This window comes from Myxocyprinus asiaticus, chromosome 2, assembly GCF_019703515.2.
Source record: "Myxocyprinus asiaticus isolate MX2 ecotype Aquarium Trade chromosome 2, UBuf_Myxa_2, whole genome shotgun sequence".
Classification (NCBI taxonomy): Eukaryota; Metazoa; Chordata; class Actinopteri; order Cypriniformes; family Catostomidae; genus Myxocyprinus; species Myxocyprinus asiaticus.
This window is the reverse complement of record NC_059345.1, coordinates 10,458,066-10,483,534: the sequence shown is the minus strand read 5'-3', so window position 1 is coordinate 10,483,534 and position 25,469 is coordinate 10,458,066. Positions and strand designations below refer to the sequence as shown.

The following is a 25,469-nucleotide window of genomic DNA, read 5'->3' as shown; positions in this document are numbered from 1 at the left end:
TCGGCTTGTGGCGGGATGTACACAGCTGTGATAATGACCGCTGTGAATTTCCTCGGTAGCCAGAATGGTCGACACAGAAGCATGAGAAATTCCAGATCAGGAGAGCAGAAAGACTTGACAGAATGTACGTTCCTCTGATCACACCAGGATTTGTTGATCATAAAACATACACCACCTCCTCTGCTTTTACCTGAGAGGTCTTCCGCTCTGTCCGCTCGGTGCACGGAGAAACCCGCGGGTTCAATGGCTGAGTCTGGAATCTCCGCAGACATCATCCGTAAGGCAGATAATGCAATGCAACTCTTTGATAGTAATGCAGTATCTCGTTGGAAAGAGATCCGCGCTTTCAGCTCGCAGAGCTTGTTATCCAGAGACTGAACATTTGCCAGTAGAATACTGGGTAGAGGGGTCGATTTGCGCGGTGTCTTACTCTGACGAGAACGCCGGCTCTGTTTCCCCTTTTCCTCCTGCGTTTCCGCAGCCGTGCTGCCCAGACAAAGGGCTCCGCTTGCGTGTTTGTAAACAGCGGGTCGGCATTGAGGAATGTGAAGTCCGGTTTACGGTGTGAGATTGCTGAACCAATGTCCAAAAGTGTTTGTCTGTCATAGACAATAAGGCAGACAACATCCAAGACAAAAAAACATAAGAATTGTGAACAAAACAAACAAAACACTACTATGTTGTGTCGGAGCTCGCAACGCAGCAGCCATACTCGGCGCCATCTTGAGTCCAAAAAAAAAAAAAAAAGAGCAGGATAAACAAGACGTGCACACACGTACAATGGGATATAATCGTGCTCTGAGGCGCACATTTATGGAAACGCATAAAAACTAACAAAGGCGCCCATCTCGTGCATGTTTACATACACCAACGATTAAAAATAGGGCAGATGGGCACGAGAACGCGTCCAGGATGCGTTTGTGCTCAAAACAACAAGATGCAGCAACTGAATGAAACAGGGTTTCTTTTTCAGAGTTGTAACCTGACACTGCATCATTTAAAAGCAGCTCGGGTCTAGTGCATGTTTATATAAATAATTACTTAAAATAGTCCAGATGGGTCCCCTTTGGAGTTCAGGAATAGTTAGTAGGCCACACCAGGACTATCTGTCCTGCTCTCTCTCTCTGATTCCGAACTGAGCCCTAAGTGGGCGGGGCCAAGGGTGCAGTGATGTAAAGTAGGCATTGATGTTATTGCTTTAGAGGCAGGTATGAATTAATGGGCCCCCTAGTGACATAGGGAAGTCGTGAAGTAGAGAATGAGGCGTTTTTGCAGCTTGGTTTCAATAAATGCTTTTATTGCATTGTGGATTAAGTTTGAGTTCTGAAATTTACAATGTTTTTTATAGTAGAATGACCTCTAATATGTCAGAATATCAAGGAAAATTTTATTCCTCATGACATGACCCCTTAAAATTTTTAACATTACTGCCATTTACAAAAAAATTATTATACAAAATTCAGGTGAAGTGTACAATAAGAGTGAAAAAAACTAAAAATGACACATCTGTACTTTTCTATTTCTTGGTATGTAAATGCTATAGCCACCGGTAATAAAGTTACTGTCTCTTTAAGAAAATGGGCTTCAAGCACATGTTTTGAGAGATGTCCTATTATTTCCCTACCATGCCATGCTGTAGCATCTGTATTTACTTTAAGTATTTTTTTTATTTTGTGACAATAAAGAATATTGTTAGCATTCTGAACTGCAAGGGATGAAGATTTCAGAGATTAACCAATTAACTGAGATTGTGAAGCTACAGTAGGTAATGAATTTCTCAAGAACTGCTACTTAAAGCACATTTATCTATTTAGCTAAGTATCTGTTCTCCCTGGATCTTCTGTGATCCTTCCTCCACTGTCAAGTGAAGCATCTGTGTAACAGAGCAAAATGTTACATATTTCACACGTCTATTTGTGTCTAAGATACTAAAATATGGGAGAGACTGCATCCCGTGTGGCTTTAAACAAAACTTATGGACTTATGGACTCACATTACTGAAAGTTTAATAATCAATATGTAGCCCTGCCGGCCTAGTATATGAGCGGCCCACAGGAATTTTCCCGATCCTTCCACTCCAGCCCTGTATAGGCTATATATAACAGAATCGAAAACATAGTGATAAACAACAGTTAACACTACTAGTCATTGGAAAAGTGCAGTAGCTCATTACTGGAAAAGCTACACTATAGTGAAAATAGCTGAGCTATGTCATGCTACCGAAAATTTATTTAAGTTAGAAGTGTTGCTACTTTTGGTTAATTACTCCCCAACACTGATATTGACATGTGGTGGCAGAAGACTGGGTTGGCCTTGAGACCATCCACTGTGACACCAGTTTGTGTGTGGAAGAGGGACAGGGGTGACAGTCGTTGTCTGGAGCATTTTAAAAAATAAAAAAAACGTACACTTACACTAAATCAGATTAACAGTGTCAAACCTCTAATGTGTTTGTATAGCCTATATCAAGCAAGGAATGACCCTCCTCCATCAGCACACATCTTAACAGAGTCTGTCTCAGCAATTACATTCAACTTCACAAATAAAATTCCTCCTATCTACTATGTATGTGCCCTTCAACTGAGTTGAACTCTATAACACAAAGCATTCTCATAGCAAGTAGTCAAATCAAACTAAAGGAACTGGTTTAAGAGTGAATCTTATGAAACCTGTCAAGAACTACCAAAGTTATACTGGTATATCACAAAATAATTTTTGTTAGGATGATTTTTTTAGGATGACAATTAAGAACATTTACCCTTAGATTCTCATTAACGTAATGGAAAAATCTCTTTCCCATTACTTAAATGTGAAAAAGCAATAATATATTATTTAAACTGACAATTTGGTAATGTCCCAAATTATCAAGAAAATAATGTCAGAGGAGTCACGTGACGCTATGAGAGGGTTGGTCGCTTAAAGGCGAGCTCTGCTTAAACTTTGCTACAAATATCCATTTAAGCTATTTTAACCAGTGAGAACTGTAATAGTTTTGTTTGTTAAACTGTGCAGGGAGGGCAGGATGTCAAAAAATTTGAAATCGTCAGCCTGTGGGGACATTAAAAGCACTTACACTCCCATGCATCAGACACCTCACATGATCAAGATGGCAGAGGTCCAGTCGATAGTGACAGTAGTGAGCTCCATGACATAGGTCGGGATATCTCGAACATTTATGGAGCACTGACGAAAATCTCGACCGACATGGAAAGCCTCGCAGAAATACGTTCAGTGATCACATCTATGGAGGCGAAACTTTCCACCCTGATCACAAGAATGGACGATGTTGAAAAACGGTCAAGTTTCTGGAGTCGGCCAAAAGAGAGCTACAGCCTAACCTGCCTGCTTCCAAGGCTGATGTGGAATGCCTGTGGGAAAAACTACAGGATATGGGAAATTGGAGCAGCTGTAATAATGTTCGTTTCGTTGGAATCCCCGAGGGAATTCCAGGTCAAGATATGATGAAATTTTTGGACGGGCTTATTCCGAATTTGATCAACACAGCGGGCCACCAGTTCGAGATGAGAACTCTGAGCGCACCCACAGAGTTTACGGTCAGCTTCCCAAGGTGGTTGACAGACCCCAATCTATCCTGGCAAGATTCTTGTGGTCGGCTGACAGAGACTTTGTCCTACTAGCGGCAAGGAATAAAGGCAAGTTGTGCTGGGAGGACCACAACATCGTGGTTTTTCCGGAATTTGCTATATCGACTCAAGCGAAGCGGGACGGATTCAAAGAGTGTAAAAAATTGCTGCACCAACAGAAGGTAAGCTTCGCACTGTTCTATCCTGCTAAGCTGAGAATTGACGGCAAGGATGGGTGTAAGACTTTGTAACGGGTAAGGATGGGCAAGGAGGAGGTGGGAACCATCAGAATAGAAGGCTATGGCCTTCATTAAATCAATGAGTGAGTGGGTAACATAGCCTGCACTCAATCAACAATACAGACTACACATCGTGCATTTTACTGATGCAGCCTGAGAGAGTTTGTTGTTCTGTTGTCTGCCCACTGGCTCCTGACTGACTCTTTTTCTTCCTTTCGATTTTTTTTCTCCCTTTGTTAACTTGTTGTAGAGCTTATTTGAGTTCGATGTTATTGTTTACTGGGGCCTATTTAATTTTTTAATTTTTTATTTTATTGAACATATTTATGTATAATTTATTGACACAGTTTATGTTAAGAAAAAAGGGGGAAGAACAACAAAACAAACAAACAAACAAACAAACAAACAAATTATATATATACATATACGGTATATGTATAAATCACCGGACTTGAGCAATCTGGTAGCAATAGTGTCGCAGAAAGTCTCATGAGCGCACATGGCCTGTGGATTTCCGAGCGATGGACAACAGTTGGGACTGTTATGTGCGAGGTTGAAGCGCATTTTTGTCTGTTCTGTGGGTTATTAAGGATGTTATGGTTACATCAATGTTGGATAGTGGTCTATATAATTTAGCCTTGGGTACACAATTTCTACATATCAATATGTCACACTTTAATATAGGTCAAATGTTTCTCTCCACGTGGAATGTTAATGGGCTGGGGCACCCTAAAAAAAGAAGGAAGGTTGTATCTTAAGTGTAAAACATTTTATATAGTGTCTTTCTTAACAGGAAGCTGAAAAACTTGGCAGGGCACGGGGTGGGCATGTGTTTTGTAGTGCTGGCTCGAGTAAGAGCAGGTGAGTCATCACATTGATAAGTAAGCATTTACAATTTAAATGTCTCAAACAGATTAAAGCTAATTTAGGAAGAATCATTATTGTTTTGGCTGAAATACAAGGGCAAAATCTGATTTTGGCTTATATTTATGCACCCAATGCTGATGATCAGAACTTTTTTATAGATCTTGAGGGTAAGCTACAAGCTGCTGGGATCCTCCATGATATGGTTTTGGTGGAGATTTCAATCTTTTAATGGATCCGGTCCTTGATCATAGTGATGCAAAGGTGTGTAGACCCTTTAGAGCAACATTGACACTACAGAGGATGTGTCAAAATCTTGGTCTTACAGACATTTGGAGACTTCTAAACCCATCTGGGAGGGACTACACCTTTTTTTCATCAGTTCATAAGATTTACTCTAGAATAGATCTAAGTCACTTATTCCATTTGCCACTGACTGCTCAACTGGGAACATTTTAGTTTCAGATCATGCTTTGTTGTGTTTAAAGATGTTGCCACATATAGAGAAAAAGAAATCGTATAGATGGCACTTTAATACATCCCTTCTACAGGACCCAGCATTTCAACAAATGTTAAAGATAGAAGCTGATGCTAACCTAGAAACCAATTGGTCCTCAGTGTCCTCTGTGGGCATGTCATGGGAGGCGCTTAAGGCAGTTCTTTGGGGATGGATCATACAATATGCCTCATTCATTAAAAAGATCAAAGCACAGGAATTCATAGAATTGGAAAGAGTATTAAAAGTACTGAAACAGAACGGAAGCACCAAATGTCATCCAATGGTCTTAGAGAGTTGACTCAGCTAAAATATACTATTTTGTCACAGATGGTAGAGATTTTGTTATTCAGGGCAAGACAGACATATTTTGAGTCGGGGGACAAGGCAGGGAGACTTCTTGCCAGATACATAAAACAGAGAGAGTTTTTTTTCCACCATTCCTTCAGTGAAGTCTTCCGGAGGCAATATATTTACTTCTCCCAAAGATATTAATAAAACCTTTAAAGAATTATATTTAGATCTTTACAGTTCCACGTCCACGTCTTCCGATAAGGATATTAGCAACTTTGTAGAGCCATTAGAACTTCCTAAATTGACAAATGATCAAAAAGACTTTCTTGACTCAGATATTATTTTGGAGGAGCTTGTTGAGGTAATTAAAGCCTTTCCAACAGGTAAGCCACCGAGGCCAGATAGTTTTGCTGCAGAATTTTTTAGATCTTATGTCATAGAACTGGCTCCACTTATGTTAGAAGTTTACACAGAGTCATTAAAGAAAGGTGAACTACCGCCAACCATGACGCAAGCCCTGATCAGTCTCATTCTTAAAAAAAGATAAAGACCAAAAGAATTGGTAAATGTTATTGTCCAATTTCCCTGATCCAGTTAGATGTTAAAATATCAACTAAAATTCTGGCTAATCAATTAAGCAGAGTTATTACATAGATTATACCTATAGATCAAGTGGGGTTTATACATGGTCGTAGTTCTTCTGATAATATTAGACGTTTTATTAATATTATGTGGTCAGTAGCAAATGATCAGACCCCGATCGCTGCAATCTCACCTGATGCAGAGAAGGTATTTGATAGGGTGGAATGGGACTATCTTTTTAATATTTTGGAAATGTATAGGTTTGGGAACACTTTTATTGGGTGGATTAAGTTACTTTATAAACAACCGGTAGTGGCAGTGCAAATTAATGGATTAATTTCAGATTATTGTTCTCATGGTAGGGGAACCCGGCAAGGCTGTCCTCTCTCCCCTTTATTGTTCTGTCTTGCCCTGGAACCATTAGCAGCCTTAATAAGAGCATGATTTTCCAGGCATTGTAGCAGGAGGTGTGGTGCATAAACTTCTACTCTACGCAGATGATATATTATTATTTTTCTCTGACCCTAAAAGATCTATGCCTAGCCTCCATGGAATTATTAATTCTTTCTCCAAATTCTCAGGATATAGGGTGAATTGGTCTAAATCGGAAGTTCTTGCTCTGACAGCATACTGCCCTGCCATGGCTTTCTAACCTGGCACCTTTCAATGGCCCAAGCAAGGAATTAGGTATTTAGGCATTTTATTTCTAGCAAATTTGAGAAATTTAGTTAGAGTTAATTGTGACCCATTAATGAAAAGTTTCTCATGTGATGTGGATAGGTGGGCTTCACTACATCTGTCAATGTTATGAAAATGAATTGTATCCCCAAATTAAATTATCTACTACAGACTCTCCCTCTAGAAGTTCCTCTTTCTTATTTTAAACAATTTGATTGTCTTTTATTTGGAATAGTAAATGACCTCTGTTGCATTTCAGTAAGTTACATTGACCAACTGACAAAGGAGGCTTAGGCCTCCCAAAATTTTGTTTTATTGCTATGCTTTTAATCTCAGACACCTGGCCCATTGGTCTCTTCCACCTGAGAGAGCCCAACCCTGGTACAACATTGAACAAGTGGTCCTTGCCCCAATCTCACCATTGCAAGTCTTTCTATTAACTTGCCTAGAGAAGCAAAAATGCATCCCATTATTTCACATTTACATTCAGTATGGACAAAGGTTCTCACATGTTCAATTCTGATACTTACCTAAATGTTTCCTCAAGTATATGGCTGAACCCCAAATGATGTATTAACAAGTCCCCATTTTGCTGGAAAGAATGGATTGAGAGGGGTGTTGCTACACTTGGTTACCTTTATGAAAACGAAGCTTTGAGATCATTTGAAAATATAAGCCAGCAATTTGGGATTTCTAGGTCTCAATTTTTCAGGTATTTACAGTTACACCATCTACTTTGTACTATTTTTGGTGGTAGTACAGTGCCCTCTAAAGCTGCACACACCCTCTGTATGATGCTCACAGCCTTTGGAAAGGATCATGAAGTATCAGTGTATTATTCCTCGTTGATTAAAAATCTTGGTGATAGGGCCTTAATTACTCTTAAGAGGTTATGGGAAAGAGATTTGAACTTGGTATTGGAGGATGGGGAGTGGGAAATTACTTTAAAATATATTAAAACTATGTCAAGGGATGCAAGGGTACTGATTATTAATTTTAAGATTTTGCATTGTATCTACTGGACTCCCTCTAGATTGTTTAGGCTTGGTCTAAAAGACACACCTACCCGCTGGCGATGTCAGTTGGAGGATGGAGACATGGCCCATGCTCTGTGGTTCTGTGCTAAGATTCAAGAATTCTGGGTAAGAGTCCATAATTTTATCTGTGAGGATTTAGATACTCATTATTTATTATAATGAGAGTTAAGTTCATTCTGTGTGTATATGATCTGTTTATTCCATATTTCACATAAGAATCAATCAAATGTTAATAGAAAAAAGAAAATAATGTCACAGTGAAAAAAAAACAGACAAACATATGTTTTCTTATTTCTTTAGATTTTTGGCTGAAATATTACCATGACATGTTTTCATGAGATTTACCAGTAGAGGGAATGGAAAGATATTTCGAGCACTGGATTGTTTGGGGATATAAATAGACGACACTTACTGAGATGTCAGTAATGAAGCTGTTATCATTGGTTATGCAGGAGTATTGCTAATATTCCCTTTGAGGAGCATCTAAGATGTAGAGCATGATATTGAGAAACTATTACATGCAATAAACTCTATACTAGATTGCTGCAGCTAATACTTTGCTGGCAGAATGATTTCTGAATCCCTACATAGGCTACAGCTAGTTCCGAACACTGCAACTAGAGTTTTGTTATCACTCCAAACACCCGATTGCCTCCCACGGCTCCTCCAATCACAGGGAAGCAGGCATCTTATCAATTCCAAGTACATCTGCTGGTGGAAACCCATTTTGTTATAGAACAACCCGGTTATGAAGCGGCCACCCTGCCAATATACAGAAATCAGAAACACTCCCAATATTGAAGTCTAGGTTCTAAACCCTCCTGTTAAGTCATGTATTTGGCTAGGTCAACTTACTTAGACAGCCAAAATTGCCCTCAAAGGAACAGAGCTGTACTGGGTAACTATATGACACAGAGGATCGAATTCACTAAAGAGTGACACTTTTGTGCGCACAGTATTTCAGCACAAAACCTGCATTTAATTCACTAACCACCCGCAATACAGTACAAATAGGTGTAATCAGCACTGAAAGTCACTGTTATTCTTTTCAGCATGAAAACACCTCCATTCTATGTAAATTCAACATGATCACACAGTAAATTGACATGTCACTACCAAATGTTCCAGTACCCTGATACTGATTCCATTCTGCCGAGTTATAGAGCTGTTCAGCCATGAGCAGATTGCGCATGGAGCTTCAAAGATATGGGATCTGGTCCCATGGTAATCAGTAAGTAATCACGTTTACATAAGCAATGATGAACATTTTTCTGAGGTATATTCGCCCACTTTTTGAAACGTCTGTGTTCCGGAAGTATTTTCCCCATTCATTTCTTCCACAGACTTTTAATAAAATCCTTCATAAAAGAGTTGTGAGCCATGAACCAAACCAACCAACTCAGAGATGAATCACAACATCACAAACTTTGTTTTGAGGCAAAATAGTATTTGAAAATCAGACATAAAGACACAGGTACAAGGCTGTGTACTTACCGTCTTTCATAAGGGCACAAAGTACAATCCCAAGAAGCATTACGAATTATGTCATTGAATAAAAAAGCGATGGGAATATATAAAACTATTGATTTTAAGTATAGAAACAATATATTTTATGTTTATTGCAAAATATCCCTATATATACAAATATATAAGTAGTTTACAGGGAATGGAAACCGACTCGATTACGTCATTCACAGTGTGTCATGGGGTGTCACACAAACACAACATAGTAGTAGTAGTAGTATTTTTAATTTATCCATTTATCCCCAATCCATTTTTATTGTATTTATTTATCTTTTGATTTTACTTGGTAATTTAATCATCATTCTCCAGGTCTCCCCTGACATGCTCTGGTGCCCTCCTCGGGAGGCACGCCCCCCAGTTTGAAAACCGTGGCTTTAGTGAATTGGGCGCTACACTGTGCAGACAGCACAAGCAAATAAACTTGCACAATTAATTCTTATGGAGTTTCTTCTTGAGAGTTTTAGTGAACTGAGATAATGATGTTGTCATCCTTCCAATCACTTGTGTTTACTCAAGTCAACAAGTGAGGTGAGGCGACACGCTGAGTGCCTTTGAATGGATTTCTCATCGGGTGTTTTATCCTTTGCTCACTGATGGTTAAGACTTATCACCATACTAAGCTGCTTTGCTTACAATTTCCATTAAAATGCACTGAATTAATAAATCTGAACTAAACTGAAGTTCGGCACAATGAAAGAAGCTCTCAAATAAAGAGGGTAGGACCCGTGCACACATTGTGAAAGAAAAGACTTTTGAGGCTAGGAGAATATCTTATTGTCAACATGGAAAACATCACAGTGAGTTTTACCAAGCAGTAAAGGGGCTGCTAAATGAGCCAATAGGTGTTTCTTTGCCATCTGACAAGGCTGTTTTAAAATATTGGGCTTGTTTGAGTACTGTAAGAGCAGCAATGACAGGAATGCGCTGGTGTTTGTAGCCTAAGGGTGTTGTAGAAAGATTCCTGAGGGTCTCAGTGTCGATAGAATATTAGGTTATATTTACACATACTATGTAATATTCACCTTGAAAGAGAGAGACTGAGAGAAAGGGAGAGCAGAGAAGAGAAGAGAGATATGAGAAGGCTTAGCTCCCACTTATTTTAGCTTGTGATTTGCATGACAATGGTACTTCCCCATTGTGGTGCATGAGCAGATAGTATTTCCTAACGTTTCAAGAACATCAAAGCAGCAAAGAGTAGATGGCTGCAAAATGGATGCAAAAATCCATACCATCACAGTCAATTGCAATATAGTATCATGAAAACTTGAATAATTCATACAAGATGGTGAAATTTTAAGATATTGGCTTGTATGAAAAGGTACTTTTATTCCCATAGATTTCAAAAGTGTTGGGTAGGCTACTCAAAAAAGGAATTCACTACAAATTGCTAAATACTATAAAATTGTAATCAAATTACTGACTTTAATGATTACTTCTTTGGAAAAGTAATCACATTACTAATTACTTTCAAGTTACTCTCTAAAAAACTTTTCACAAAAAGCTTGTTTTTTCGCTCAACAAATTCAAAATAATGTCCATATTTCCTGTTTGTTCATTGATTTAATAGGTGACACATGCCTTTCGGCTGTCACAAAAAGCAAACAGATGTACATATTAACCTAATTCATGTTTTAAATGTCTTCTGTTTTAGAAATATGTGTAACCCAAGCAAAGAATTAAAAGTAATTAACTTAAAGTCAGTAACTGTAACAAGAATTTCAAATGGTATGTCCTTTTAGTACAGAAACAGTATTTAGAATACAGTAAATAATTACTTTTAATTATTTACTGTAATTATTAGGGCTGGGTTTTGATACAGATTTCCCGATACAATTCACAAGCTCTTGATTCGGTTTGATATTGATTCATATGGGTATATTTCTGTTACAATGTCCATTTTGCTTACATATAAAATAAATTCTCTCTCAGCTAATGTTCTTAATTACAAAATAACCTTCTAGACAACCCTTTTAGGTACAATTCTAAAATATATATTTTATAAATTATATTTTATTATTAGTTTTTCATCAAATTGGTCACATTTTAGCTTTTGAACAATGTTAAAATTCAGTCTATTCCATCAATTAATGTCTTGAAATTGCATATATTATGTTAATATTTGTGTTACATTATTGTTTACTTGCATAATTTGTACTACTTTCAAGTATTTACATTGATAGGTAGAACACGTGCTAAATCGGTACTGTCTCTTTAAAACTAGCGCCATCAGCCAGTAAGCGCATATAACAAAGAAGACGTGCATGGTTTCTTTTTTTATCCCCTTTTTCTCCCCAATTTGGAATGCCCAATTCCCACTACTTAGTAGGTCCTCGTGGTGGCGCGGTTGCTCACCTCAATCTGAGTGGTGGAGGACAAGTCTCAGTTGCCTCCGCTTCTGAGACAGTCAATCCGCGCATCTTATCATGTGGCTCGCTGTGCATGACACCGTGGAGTCTCATAACACGTGGAGGCTCATGCTACTCTCCGCGATCCACGCACAAATTACCACGCACCCCATTGAGAGCGAGAACCATTTATCATGACCACGTGGAGGTTACCCCATGTGACTGTACCCTCCCTAGCAACCGGGCAAATTTGGTTGCTTAGGAGACCTGGCTGGAGTCACTCAGCACGTCCTGGATTAATAAATAAATAAAAATAAGCACATCTAATTAGTGGTACTTCCTTAGGCAAGCATCACAGTTGCAACTGCTCAGATTTAATGTTAGGGGCTTTTCAAAACCCCTAACCCTATATATTAAACTTGCACTATTTGTGTTAAAAACAAGAATTATCCCTCAAATCGTGGGGATTGCAGCCTAGCAGATGATAAAATAAATAAATAAATAAAAATCTGTAGACTTATATTGGAAGAAGGGACCTGAGCCATATATCGAGACAAGAATATCATAGACTTAAAAGTGGGCTCTTTTAACATGGGCTAGTAAGTAACTACCTAGCAACCAAACAGATTACCTTTGCAACCACCTAGTAACACCCTAACAACTACTATGCAATGCACTAACCACTCAGAACACATTTTCAACCATTAATCAATGCTCTGGGAATCTTTTTCCATGCAATGAAAGCAAATGGTGACTGAGGCTAACATTCTGTCTAATGTCTCCTTTTGTGCTACACAGAAGAAAGAAAGTCAACATCAGGGTGAGTAAATGATGACAGAATTTTCATTTTTGGGTGAAAATGCTCTTTAAATCTAGTTCCATGTCAGTCTTTTTATGTTGCGGACCGCGCTTGAAAGATCTATATGATCAAATCTGACTGCAGTCAGATATTTGAGAAGCTTTTTACAAAGTGCTTGAAGTCTTATCATAAGGATCCCATTATTTCAATGCCTAATGTGTTCATAGAGCTATGATTTGACAGAAGACTTCTTTGCAAAAAGGGCAAGGGCTGGTGTATTTGTTGCTTTAAACATTTAACGACTGTTGTGCAGAACTCACTCAGAGCTTTTCACGCTGTGACGATTCATACGCTCACTTTTCTCATGAGGACATTAAAGCTTAATGTTTAACATCTTATTGTGGGTATTCTGATAATATGATCATGGATCAATGTAAAATGCTACAGCTAATCAAGAAATCATGGGATCTAATGAGGATAATACTGGGAATTGGAATGGGATGGGAACGGAAACATATTATTCGTGTTTCATAATGTTCCAGCGATGTGAATCTGGCTAGCTCATAATTGTTTTGTCTCCTTTAGCAGAATTAGTCTATATTGCAAGACATGCATGTCAGGATCGCTAAATTTGCTTGGCAGACAGTCAAGATGTGAAAATGTGGACTAAAAGCAATGGCAGGAAACAGTATTGCATGTACATTTTGCACTGACTTTGGCACATTGAGTGCATCTAAAATTAAGCGCATGTGGTTATAAAACCTCGTTTTCTTTAAAATAAAATCTGGGTTGCAGTGAGACAATTACAATGGAAGTGAATGGGGCCAGTCCGTAAACATTAAAATACACACTGTTTTAAAAGTATAGCCACAAGATGTAAACAGTATGTGTATATATATATATATATTTAAGCAATATCACACGAGCAAGAGTGCGATATGGACCTACATCAGCACTGCTATGATTCGGCCGCAGGTCATCACAGCAGTGCTGATTTTGGGCCATATAGCACGACTGCGAGTGTGATATTGCTTATATACAACAGTTCAATGAACAAGTAAATAAAAAAAAATTAGGAAAAACTGAGTACGGTCATAAAAACGCATTTGTGCATGAACTACTTTCTTACATGACGGATCAGAATCTGCCGAGGCTGATTCAAACCAAATGATAAGTCCAAGCCTTCGTTAGTAATTCAAAAATATCACTTTAGAAGTAGTATCACGGCTTGTGCTGTTTCTAACAAGTTATTGGATAAACAAGGATGGATGTGTGTGTGTGTATGTGTGTGTGTGTGTGTGTGTGTGTGTGTGAGAGAGAGAGAGAGAGAGAGAGAGAGAGAGAGAGAAAGAGAGAGAGAGATGGAGCGTATGCGATCACCTGTTGACACTTCCAAGCAGCGATTCTGTCAGCTTTCTGAAGATCCGCTTTCTCAGTGGAAAAATAGCTGTCCAAGCAGGGGTATTTCTCCCTATTTTGCGGAAGCCGTTGCACAAAAGTCTTTCACTACAGAAACCGCAATGTCCTCCGCCATTTTAAACAGCACGTCCTCTCCAATGTGGAAAGTCCGGTAAGAGGTAAGTGCCTTGAGTTGTGTAATTAATCAGTCTGTTGTGCCTCTCAGCTGTGATAAGCTTTAATGCTGAAGTTGTTCATTTAAAGCAGTTTAAAGCTATTTTCTAGCTTTAGTAGTGTAGTAGTAATACAAGCAATCAAGTAGTGCTGTTGTATGTAAACACTGACTGACGTGGATTCACTTCATGTCACCAACTGGCTCATTTTACACACAAAAATGGTCTTTTGCCACCATCTGCTGGCTAACATATGTAATGTAAAAAAAAATACACGTAAAGAGACACACGTACAGTAGCTTTTAACACATATGCACTGTTCTTACACTTTAGTTTAGCACGAATACAAGCGGAGTGATACACACAGTGAAGCGTCCAAGTGCTGATGATGTCAGACCATCAGCACTCATGGAGTGTCTCTTGTCCAATCAGATTCGAGGACCGGAACTAACTGTTGTATATACACTTTGGAATAATGTACAGATTTTGCTCTTATGGAAAGAAATTGGTACTTTTATTCACCAAAGTGGCATTCAGCTGATCACAATGTATAGTCAGGACATTAATAACATATAAATGACAGCTTTGCAGATCCTTGGTATTCTAGCTGTCAGTTTGTCCAGATATTCAAGTGGCATTTCACCCCACGCCTCCTGTCTTGTCGGGCACTTCTCACACTCCTTACAGTCTAGATGATCCCACAAAAGCTCAATGGGGTTAAGATCCATAACACTCTTTTCCAATTATCTGTTGTCCAATGTCTGTGTTTCTTTGCCCACTCAAACCTTTTCTTTTTGTTTTTCTGTTTCAAAAGTGGCTTTTTTTTTTCTTTTTTTTTTCTTTTTTTTTTTGCAATTCTTCCCATAAGGCCTGCACCCCTGAGTCTTCTCTTTACTGTTATACATGAAACTGGTGTTGAGCGGGTAGAATTCAATGAAGCTGTCAGCTGAGGACATGTGAGGAGTCTATTTCTCAAACTAGAGACTCTGATGTACTTATCCTCTTGTTTAGTTGTACATCTGGCCTTCCACATCTCTTTCTGTCCTTGTTAGAGTCAGTTGTCCTTTGTTTTTGAAGACTGTAGTGTACACCTTTGTATGAAATCTAGGCAATTTCGAGCATTGTATAGCCTTCATTCCTCAAAACAATGATTGACTGATGAGTTTCTAGAGAAAGCTGTTTCTTTTTTGCCATTTTTTATCTAATATTGACCATAAGACATGCCAGTCTATTGCATACTGTGGCAACTCAAAAACAAACACAAAGACAATGTTAAGCTTCATTTAATGAACCAAATAGCTTTCAACTGTGTTTGATATAATGGCAAGTGATTTTCTAGAACCAAATTAGCAATTTAGCATGATTACTCAAGGATAAGGTGTTGGAGTGATGGCTTCTGGAAATGGGGTCTGTTTGATCAAAAATTAGTTTTTTCAAATAGTGATGGTGCTGGTTTTTTTACATCAGTAATGTCCTGACTATGCTTTGTGATCAGCTGAATGCCACTTTGGTGAATTAAAGTACCAATTTCCTTCCAAAACAGCAAAATCTGTACATTATTCCAAACTTTTGGCTGCCAGTGTATATATATATATATATATATGTAAAGTAGTGGGGTCTGAGATATCTTTTCTACAAAAAGATTAAACTATTTCAGGGGTTCTCAACAGGGGCAGTACCGCCCCCCATGGGGCAAACAAAGGATGCCAGGGTGCGCTGAGAGCAAATTAATAGAGAGGGGGGCGTTAGGTTACAAATGGGGGGTGTTTATCAGTCATAATAATCAAATCTATCGTCAAGTTCCTCTTTGCTAAAGTAAAATATACTTTGAGTATATCAGTTGGTTCTCAATTATACGGGTTGGTATGCATTTGTACCTCGGTTCATCTGATTTTGAAGTCTAGCGACGCATCTGAAGTATCTGGTTTAGCAGCGTCAAATACACAGACGGAGGCACAACCTCGGCTAATGCACCTGAATGGCTCTGTAGATGGATATGGCTCAATGGACAGAGCAGCACGAGTGCAAAGCTCTTAAAGCTCGAGCTCTTAAACTCACAGCTGTGCAAGTATCAGTGAGAAGCAAGGTGCGAGAAGCGGAAACCATTTGAATTCGGCGCAGAATTCACCACCCTTGAATTTACTATAGTAACACTGACTGTACTTTAGGAAGAAATAAATTGATAATCAATATTATCAAATTACTACTTCAGCTCTATTAAATTTGTCATAGGCTACATTAGGGGAGTGAGGGAATATAATACATTTTTGTTACAACTTATTTAAATATATATATTTTGTATTTATTGATTTTACATGTGTTTAGAGTAGGTCTACTGTTTATAATTACAAAAATGGCATAGTTTCATGAAATCATGTTACATCTAACCATGGTAGTGAAGAGGATTCCATGTGTTTACTATGGTCTTGTTACAAATACCACTGTTAAAACTATAAAAATAAATAGTGAATAAATAAAAAAAAATCAAAAAGGAAAATGTAAAATATATTAACAATATCACTTTTATTATTAGTTTCTGTTTTTGCATTTTAATTTTATAGGCCCCAGATTTAGCCCTCCATCTGCTTGAAGGGAATGAAGTAGGGGGGGCGTTCATCAAAAAAAGGTTGAGACTCACTGAACTATTTCATCAAGACTCCATCATTCGAGGGCACTTGGAAATTAATATTAAAAGATAAGATCAACAGTTCATTTTGAAGCTGAATGACAGCAGTACAATTTTTGTGTTTAAATATTTATATACATGTATGGGACACAGGAGGCCTTTTGACAGATAAAAAAACACTGTATGGGGGTTCAGGGTAGCGCTGAACGCGATTTATTCCCGCTCCGCAAGTGTATACACGTATGCTTTCACAATCACTTAGCCAGGTGTCTCGGTCCAGATTGAAATGTCCTTCAGTCTGGATCTGGACCAGAGTCTGTCTATTGAATACCCCTGCCCTAAAACAACTGTAAAAACTATTTAAACAATTTTAAAGCTCAAATACATGAGTTTTAACAGAAGGCTTTTTAATAAATATAAGATTCACATTTCTGCCTTTTAAACCCTCCAAAAATTGGCCCCATTCACTTCCATTGTAAGTGCTTCATTGTAACCTCAATTTTTGCTTTTTTTAAAGAAAAGGAGGGACGAAGTTTTGCAGTACACGTAATTTGTTTTCTCATTTATCGTTCATTTATTCATTAATTTGTTTTCTTTTTTAGCAGATATTTACCCAAAGTATTTTCATCGCTGTTGGCATTCTGAAAAACACATCTGCTCATCCAGTCACATACCAGCACTCCCATCAGCAAAACCACTACAAACACGCCACAACATCCAACTAATCATGTTCACTATAATGCATCTCAAACCATCAGTTTTTAAACAACTTATTGGCGCAGTCAGACTTAATCATCATCACACAGTGTAAAGATCATACATTTAGCTTTATGATTGTCTTATCCACACTAATGAGAACACTTGGGGCAGAGCATAACAATTCTTTCTGCTCTACTCATCTTTGTTTGCTTCTGTTTTCAATGTGTGTTTTAAATTGCTTGAAATGAAAAGTGAACACATTGAAATGTGTTATGTAGAAGGAAAGAGTCTCTGCAGAGAGCCAATTATCTTAAAATGGACAAAGATGAAGCACACATGTCTTCGGCTATTCTTCTCAGTACAGACCTGTGTTTTGCCAGCACATGGAAATTTCCAACAAAATCTGCAGTGTAAAGTGTCTGATTATGGTAATCAATTTGTGGGAGACACAACTCATGTTGATGGTTAAACAAGTCTTGAGAAACCATGCCACCGCAACAATATCTCACAGTTCTATGTGGCCCTCCTTAAATTGAATGTTTTCAAAGACAGTGAATGTCTTTTAAATAAATGTAGGGAATAAAAGACCAATCATAATTAAGTATGGAAATATTATGATGATGTCATGATGACGTTGCAGTGACTGTCGATTAGATTTTAATTGGCAACATTCTAACAATGTAAGTCTATGGAAACTATGAGCGTTATGAGTGTTCCTGGTTCAATATAGCAATTGTAGCATATTTCGATTACCACAGAATATAATTTAGACTCATACCTGATTTTTATTTTTACCCCTTTTTTCTCCCCAACTTGGCATGCCCAATTCCCAGGCCTCCATACGTCATTTATAAAAAGCACAATTACTTTGGGAGGGGGGGGGCTTATAAAGGGTTATAAGTTGATTCCGTTTCTGTGGCTAAATTTATTCTAGTCTGTGTTGCAATAAAAAAAATTAATAACAAAACAAAAAAAGAAAATCACAATTACAGTAAGGCACTTACATATAGAAGTGAATAGGGCTGCTCCATAAACATTAAAATACACAGTTTCAAAAGTATAGCCACAAGAGGTAAACAACATGTGTGTTAAATGAGTATTCTTTAAATTGAGTTTATTGAGTTAAATTAACAGCATTTGTGGCATAATGTTGATTATCATGAAAAATAATTCCAACTCATCCATTTTTTAAAAAAAAAAAAAGGACTTTACACATAAAAGGTGTAAATAACTTTACACAGAAAAGGTTAGTAAGCGATTTTATCACACTAAAATCATTTAAACACACATATTGTTTACGTCTTGTGGCTATACTTTTGAGGATTTTAACGTTCACTTCCATTGTAAGTGCCTCACTGTAATCCAGATTTGTGCTTTTTTTAATAAAAAGGAGGGGCAAGTCAACATTAATTTAGTGGTAATATGTGATAAAATTGTAATGGCAACAAAGTTGTAATATTAGATATATCTTAACACTGAGGTTAGTGAAGGTTAATAGATGATTTTCTCAAACTAAAATCAATAAACAATGTGCATTTTAAGGATTATGGAAAGGCCCCATTCCCTTTCCATTGTTAGTGCCTTACTGTAACTGGAGGATAATTCAAAATATTTTTTTTGCGGAAATCAACATTATGCCACAGATGCTGTCGATTGAGCTTAGCTTGCATTGAACCCTGAACATTCCTTTAATCTTTAAAGGTGCATTCAGTATTTTTTTCCTCATTAAAAAGTTTAACCTATTAACCTCCTAAAGACATGAATTGTACTTGTGCAATATATGTAGGAAATCATGAGCACTCACATTAAAATGAAGACTCCAGTAAGGTTATACTGATATAACCTTATAAAAGCTGTTTTATTCTACATGGAGAGGGTCCGCACATGGGGGCTGCCATGTTAGAATCACATGACCAGCTGAAAACTACTCGCTTAATCTCAGTAACCGTCCTGTTATTTGACGCTTTCACTCATTGATTAAAGTAATCATGGCTGCCTGTGAATACTAAATTACTACAATGGCATCTGAAACTGAAAACTATTGATTTTAAATGATGCTGCATCCAAGCCACTAAGTGTCAGTGTAAGTGACACAAAAACAAAAGTTTGACTTGAGTCTGTAAATTAAGCAGTTCAGCTAAATTAATGGTGCTGTAAGCGATTTTTCCATGGAAAGGTATGCAAAAACTTTTCATACTCCCTGAGAGATATTACTGAAATAAGTGTTGTAAGATATCTCACCTGTCTCTGTGACAGCTTTAGACTCACTTTCGACTTGTCAATCATTTTGCACGTTCTCATAGTGTTGTAGCTGCAGCGAGTTAGTGAGACTTACTGCCTTTTTTAAGCCATGTTGTTCATAACAGTTGTCAGTTGAGAGCGGTATTTTGCTGCTGTTGTTTTTAACAACCGTTTCTGCTCCTGTCGGTCTCAATAAAGCTGATTTGTTATCTTTGGAGTACTGGGTTTTGGAAAGAGGGGGCGTGGCTAATCCAACGGCTCAGCCTTGTGGAAGTAGAACGGCTAAAATCACTTACAGCAGATCGCTGAAGTTGATGATTCAGGCAGTGATGATTCATATCAATTGTCCACAACAATGTGTACATGATTTAATCTTATTTTAATCTTAATGTGTTAAGTGGCCCCTCTTTAAAATTGAATCTTTGAAGACACAAAATGCTGCAGCTATTCTGGTGCAGTTGAACTAGGGTGGCATCTCTCACTTTGTTCACTGTGATGTTGAACGTGACACAGCTGTTGGAAAAATGGGGCCAGGATTAAGATTTCATCCTTCAGCCTGACACATTGCTGCAGCTTTGCCGAGCTGTCTTCAAAACCACCACTGTGGCTCCAGATACGTTTTTTTTTCTTACAGTGATTGCTTTGATATAGGGGAAAAAAACAGAGTGGTCGCTCTCTCTCTGCTTCAAGCGCCTTTCCCTGCTGTGTGACAATTCCCTGCCTCGACTCAATCCCAAAAGAGCCCACTCCCCGCGCTCACTAGGACTTTGAACAGTCCAGTCAAGCTTCACTGTCAAGCCCTGCCATCAGAATGTCAGTTGAAGTCACTGTGCAACACTACAACCATCCAACTTTTTCTAACCTAAAGACTGTCTTGGCCTTTCTCAAAGCCTCTTAATTTAAATCATTAAGAGGCTTCAAAATAAAATCAATGGCTGATGTTGCAGTACTACTAATAGACCGATGTATCGTCTGGGCCATTTAATTGCCAATAAATCGCATCACTTCAGAAGACGTGGAATATACCACTCAAATCGATAACTTTTATCTTTTATGCTCCCTTTATGTGCCTTTTGGAGCTTGAAGGTTTTGATCCCCATTGACTTGCATTGTATGAAAAAAAAAACACATCATACATCCTTCAAAATATCTTTGTTTGTGATCCACAGAAGATAGAAAGTCATATTATTAGAATTATCATTAAGATGCTTTAAAACAGAATCAGTGGTTGATGTGTAAGTACTACTAATTTAAAATTCAAAAATGTCATTTATTTATAATTATTGATACACCGTTGTATCGGCCAGGCCATTTAACTGACCAATGATTGGCCATTTTGAGATTATCAGCATAGGCAGATAACTATGCCCAATTGGACGATTAACAGAAGTGGTCATTCCACCTAGGCAACATCCCTATTAATACATTTTTGCTTGAAAACTAATTTCCGTTTTTTAACGTCATTGTTTTTTAAAAGTATTACGTACTAGAGAGTGTTTTCGAAAGTCTCTATTTTCATCCCAATGTGGATAGGAGGCATAAAAATCAATGCACTTTCAACCAAAAATGTATATGTGTGGATGTGGTCCTAGTGTCAGTTCCAAAATCTAAATCTATTTTTTTGTTTTCATATATTTTTGTAGTGCATCTTTAGTAAATTCTGTATCAAATCAGTGTCCATATAAATTCTGCAATATTGCTTACATTTTATTTGTTATCATTGAAGGAATAGTTAAAAATATAATTTTCTCATCATATAATCACCCTCATGCCTTTCCAAACCCATATTACTTTTTTTTCTCTGCTAAACTCAAACATGTTAGTATAGTACAATGTTTTTTTTCCTTCTGTTTAATGCAAGTCAATGGGGATCAAAATTTTCAAGCTCCAAAAAGTACATGAAGGTATCACAAAAGTAATCCAAATTATTTGAGTGGTCTATTCCAAGTATTCTGAAGTCATTTTTATCTATTTCACACCCAAAATGGTTAAATCACTTCAAAAGATGTGGAATATACAAATCAAATAAACTACTTTTATCTTTATGCTCCCTTTATGTACCTTTTGGAGCTTGAAGGCTTTGATCCCCATTGACTTGCATTGTAAAAAAAAAACACACATCATACATCCTTCAAAATATCTTTGTATTCTGCAGAAGAAAGAAAATCATATTATTAGAATTATCATTAAGAGGCTTTAAAAAATTATTAAGAAGGCTGATGTTGCAGGACTACTAATTTAAAATTCAAAAAAGTAATTTATTAATAATTATTGATTCACTGTTGTATTGGCCAAGCCATTTAATTGACCAATGGTTGGCCATTTTGAGATTATCAGCATAGGCAGATAACTGTGCCTGATTGACTGATTAACAGAAGTGGTCATTCCACCTAGGCAACGTCCCTACTAATACGTTTTCGCTTGAAAACTCGTTTTCTGTTTCCTAACGTCATTGTTTTGTTTTGTTTTTTCTCCCCTTTTTCTCCCCAATTTGGAATGCCCAATTCCCTATGCGCTCTAAGTCCTCGTGGTGGCTTAGTGACTCACCTAAATCCGGGTGGTGGAGGACGAATCTCAGTTGTCTCTGAGTCTAAGACCATCAGTCCGCGCATCTTATCACATGGCTTGTTGCGCGCATTACCGTGGAGACATAGCACGTGAGGAGGCTTCACACTATTCTCTGCGGCATCCACGCACAACTCACCACACATCCCACCGCGAGCAAACCACATTATAGCGACCACGAGGAGGTTACCCCATGTGACTCTACTCTCCCTAGCAACCAGGCCAATTTGGTTGCTTAGGAGACCTGGCTGGAGTCATTCAGCACACCCTGGAATGGAACTTGCGACTCCAGGGGTGGTAGTCAACGTATTTACTTGCTGAGCTACCCAGGCCCCCAACGTCATTGTTTTTTAAAAGTATAATGTACTAGAGAGCATTTTCGAAAGTCTCCATTTTCATTTCAAAGTGGATGAGAGGCGTAAACATAGCAAAATCAATGCACTTCCAACCAAAAATGTATTTGTGTGGACGTGGTTCTAGTGTCAGTTGCAAAATCTGCAGATATATATATATATATATATTTTTTTTTTTCAAATATTTTTGTTGAGCATTTTTAGCAAATGCCATGTAAAATAAGTGTCCATTTAAATTCAGCATATATATTAATGCAAGTCAATGGGGATCAAAACTTTTGAGCTCCAAAAAGCACATAAAGGTAGCACAAAAGTAATCCAAATTATTCGAGAGGTATATTCCAAGTCTTCTGAAGAGATTTTGAACTATTTCTCACCCAAAGTGATCGAAACGCTTCAGAAGACGTGGAATATACCACTGAAATAGATTACTTTTACCTTTATGCTCCCTTTATGTGCCTTTTGGAGCTTTTGATCTCCATTGACTTGCATTGTATGGAAAAAAAACACATTATACATCCTTCAAAATATATTTGTGTTCAGCAGAAGAAAGAAAGTCATATTATTAGTATTATCATTATCTATAGAATTATCATTATGGGGTTCACTATTCCCTTAAATTGTTTTACATATTTTGCAATTATATCGGCCATTTGGCCACCTTGTTTTCTAGATAGCTATGTCAGTATCGGCCATGTTATTGTAAAGTGAATCCACCCATATTGCAGAAAGGGACAGAAAGGGACAGCATTGTCAACATAAACAATATACAGTTAAATCAAAAAGAAAAGATGAAAACTCACTTCTGTCCATTGGCCTTGATTCTGAACCATAAGCATGACGCACGGGTCAGACTTGTTGAGCGTGTCACGGTCCAACAGGGACTTACAGGACACACGCAGCTCCACCTTGGACACGCAGGCAGCAGGTCCTCCGATGCCTGCCACCGGGGATGTCGCTTCCTGTGAGTCACTCATGCTGACAGGGAGTGGAGTGTGGAGGACCAGCCAGAGACGGGAGACAGAGGTGTCAAATTGAAGATAAAATGGTGTAATTTTGAGTAGCTTACTTTTGATTGAAGCAGTATTCACCCATGCAGGGAGTCTAGCTTTTGACACAAACTTTTATTGCAATAATTGTAATGTCCTTGCAAAGGTGCAATTTAAAGTTCTTTATTGAGTGACATCTCAATGTCTCATTCACTCTAGCAGAGAACGGGCTGCTGGGAGTGGTTCCGATTTAAAGGAATCAATTGGTATGTTGTAAAGCAGAAATGTCCATTAGTATTACAACATGATGGAGAAAATCCCAGATGATATCTTCAGTCTTTTCCACAACAAAGCCCTAGAAAAGAAATAAGTGTGTGTGTGTGTGAGAGAGAGCAGCACAAATTTCACAGGATGTACATTGTAATGATTTACTTTCACTTTCATCGCATTAATGGACATTTTGAAACCACATTATCACTGCAAAAAAAAAAAAAAGACAGCTTACAGCTTAAATTGTACATAAATACATACTGAAGCAAGGTTATGATGTTATTACAATTACAGACAAAATACATGCATATGCCGGACATAAACATTACGAAATGCTAAAAAAAAAAAAAAAAAAAAAAAAAAAAAAAAAAAAAAAGAGAGAGAGAGAGAGCATTAACCAGTAGGGATTTAGACCCTGCATAAAAAGTAGCCAAGAGTAACTCTGTATTATCCAATAATTATAATATCATACATTAGCTAGTCGCCCTGTAAATAAAAAATGAATAAAATATAAGGTAGAGTGAATAGCCATCATTCTCAAAGTGTTGTGTGTTTCAGCACCACAGACCATGGACAGCTCCTTTCACATCTACTTTACTCAAGGAACCAATCGAGCACATCCAGCATGGAAATTACAGCAAATGTTGGCTATTTATCTCACTTTATACAAGACATAAAATGTCATCATTTTAAACACCTTGTGGCTAAAATATAACTGATTAGAAAAATTAACAATTGTGACCTGTAGTTGAACACTGTAGCAAGGCTGCGGTAAGCACTATAACAGTTAGGCTATCTCGAGACGTGTTTTTAACAGCTGAAGTACTTTTTAACTTGAAACGGCGTCTAGGTTAATTAAACGCTGGAGCATAGACATCAATATAGTGCATGTTTACATGGTGCAGACGGACGCAAAAACGCGTTCGGTGTGAACCTGTAACTAACGCTTGTACATGGTTAAATAGTTTTAGTAAACTACTGGAATACTACATCAGACTCCATTAAGTGTAATTGTCGATTTTTAGATATCACAAGTGTAAACACCCATATGATTTCACCAACAAGCTGCCACGAGAAACTGCATGGAATAATAGACTAATAACACTAAAAATGTAGCATTTCTTTATGACTAACACCAAACATTTAATTTAGCGCGTGTAAACAAGAGCGCGAGTTTCTTACCTGCTGTTGCTCTTCCTTCCACTGAAACTCAGTGTCTGTTGAGAGGAGAGAGGCTGAGACATGCCCACCGCGATGATGCTGCCGTTAGTTTGGCTTCACGTCATATTACGTTGAAGAGCAGCTTCTTATCGGACAGCATGACCGGAAAAAAAGTCTTTAATGGACTTCACTTAGTTTGACAAGAATCGACAGTACGATGCTTAAAGTGATAGTTCACCCAAAAATCCTCACATCATTTACTCACCCTCATGCCATCCCAAATGTGTATGACTTTCTTTCTTCTGCTGAACACAAGCAAAGATTTGAAGAATATCTCAGCACTCTTGGTCCATCCAATGCACGTGAATGGTGTCACATAAAGTCAGCATAAAAGTAATCCATTCGACTCCAGTGGTTTAATCCATGTCTTCTGAACAGATCCAATTGGTTTTGGGGGAGAACAGACCAATACAACTATATAACTCCTTTTTCACTATAAATCTTGACATCAGCAGTCTCCTTGGCGATTATGATTTCATGCTCGATTACACG

General features: G+C 37.8%; 1 protein-coding gene across 1 annotated transcript in view; it reads right to left on the bottom strand.

Moving 5' to 3' along the window:
• The window catches only part of LOC127412749 (copine-7-like), a 94,449-nt gene extending 69,491 nt beyond the window's left edge, over positions 1 to 24,958 (bottom strand). Inside the window, exons 1-2 of the mRNA XM_051649365.1 lie at positions 24,939 to 24,958; positions 23,301 to 23,841 (exon numbers count right to left, since the gene is read on the bottom strand). Of these exons, the coding sequence (XP_051505325.1) occupies positions 23,301 to 23,474 (174 nt within the window). The 5' untranslated portion in view covers positions 23,475 to 23,841; positions 24,939 to 24,958. The remainder of the gene's footprint in view (positions 1 to 23,300; positions 23,842 to 24,938) is intronic.
• Positions 24,959 to 25,469: the final 511 nt, after the last annotated feature.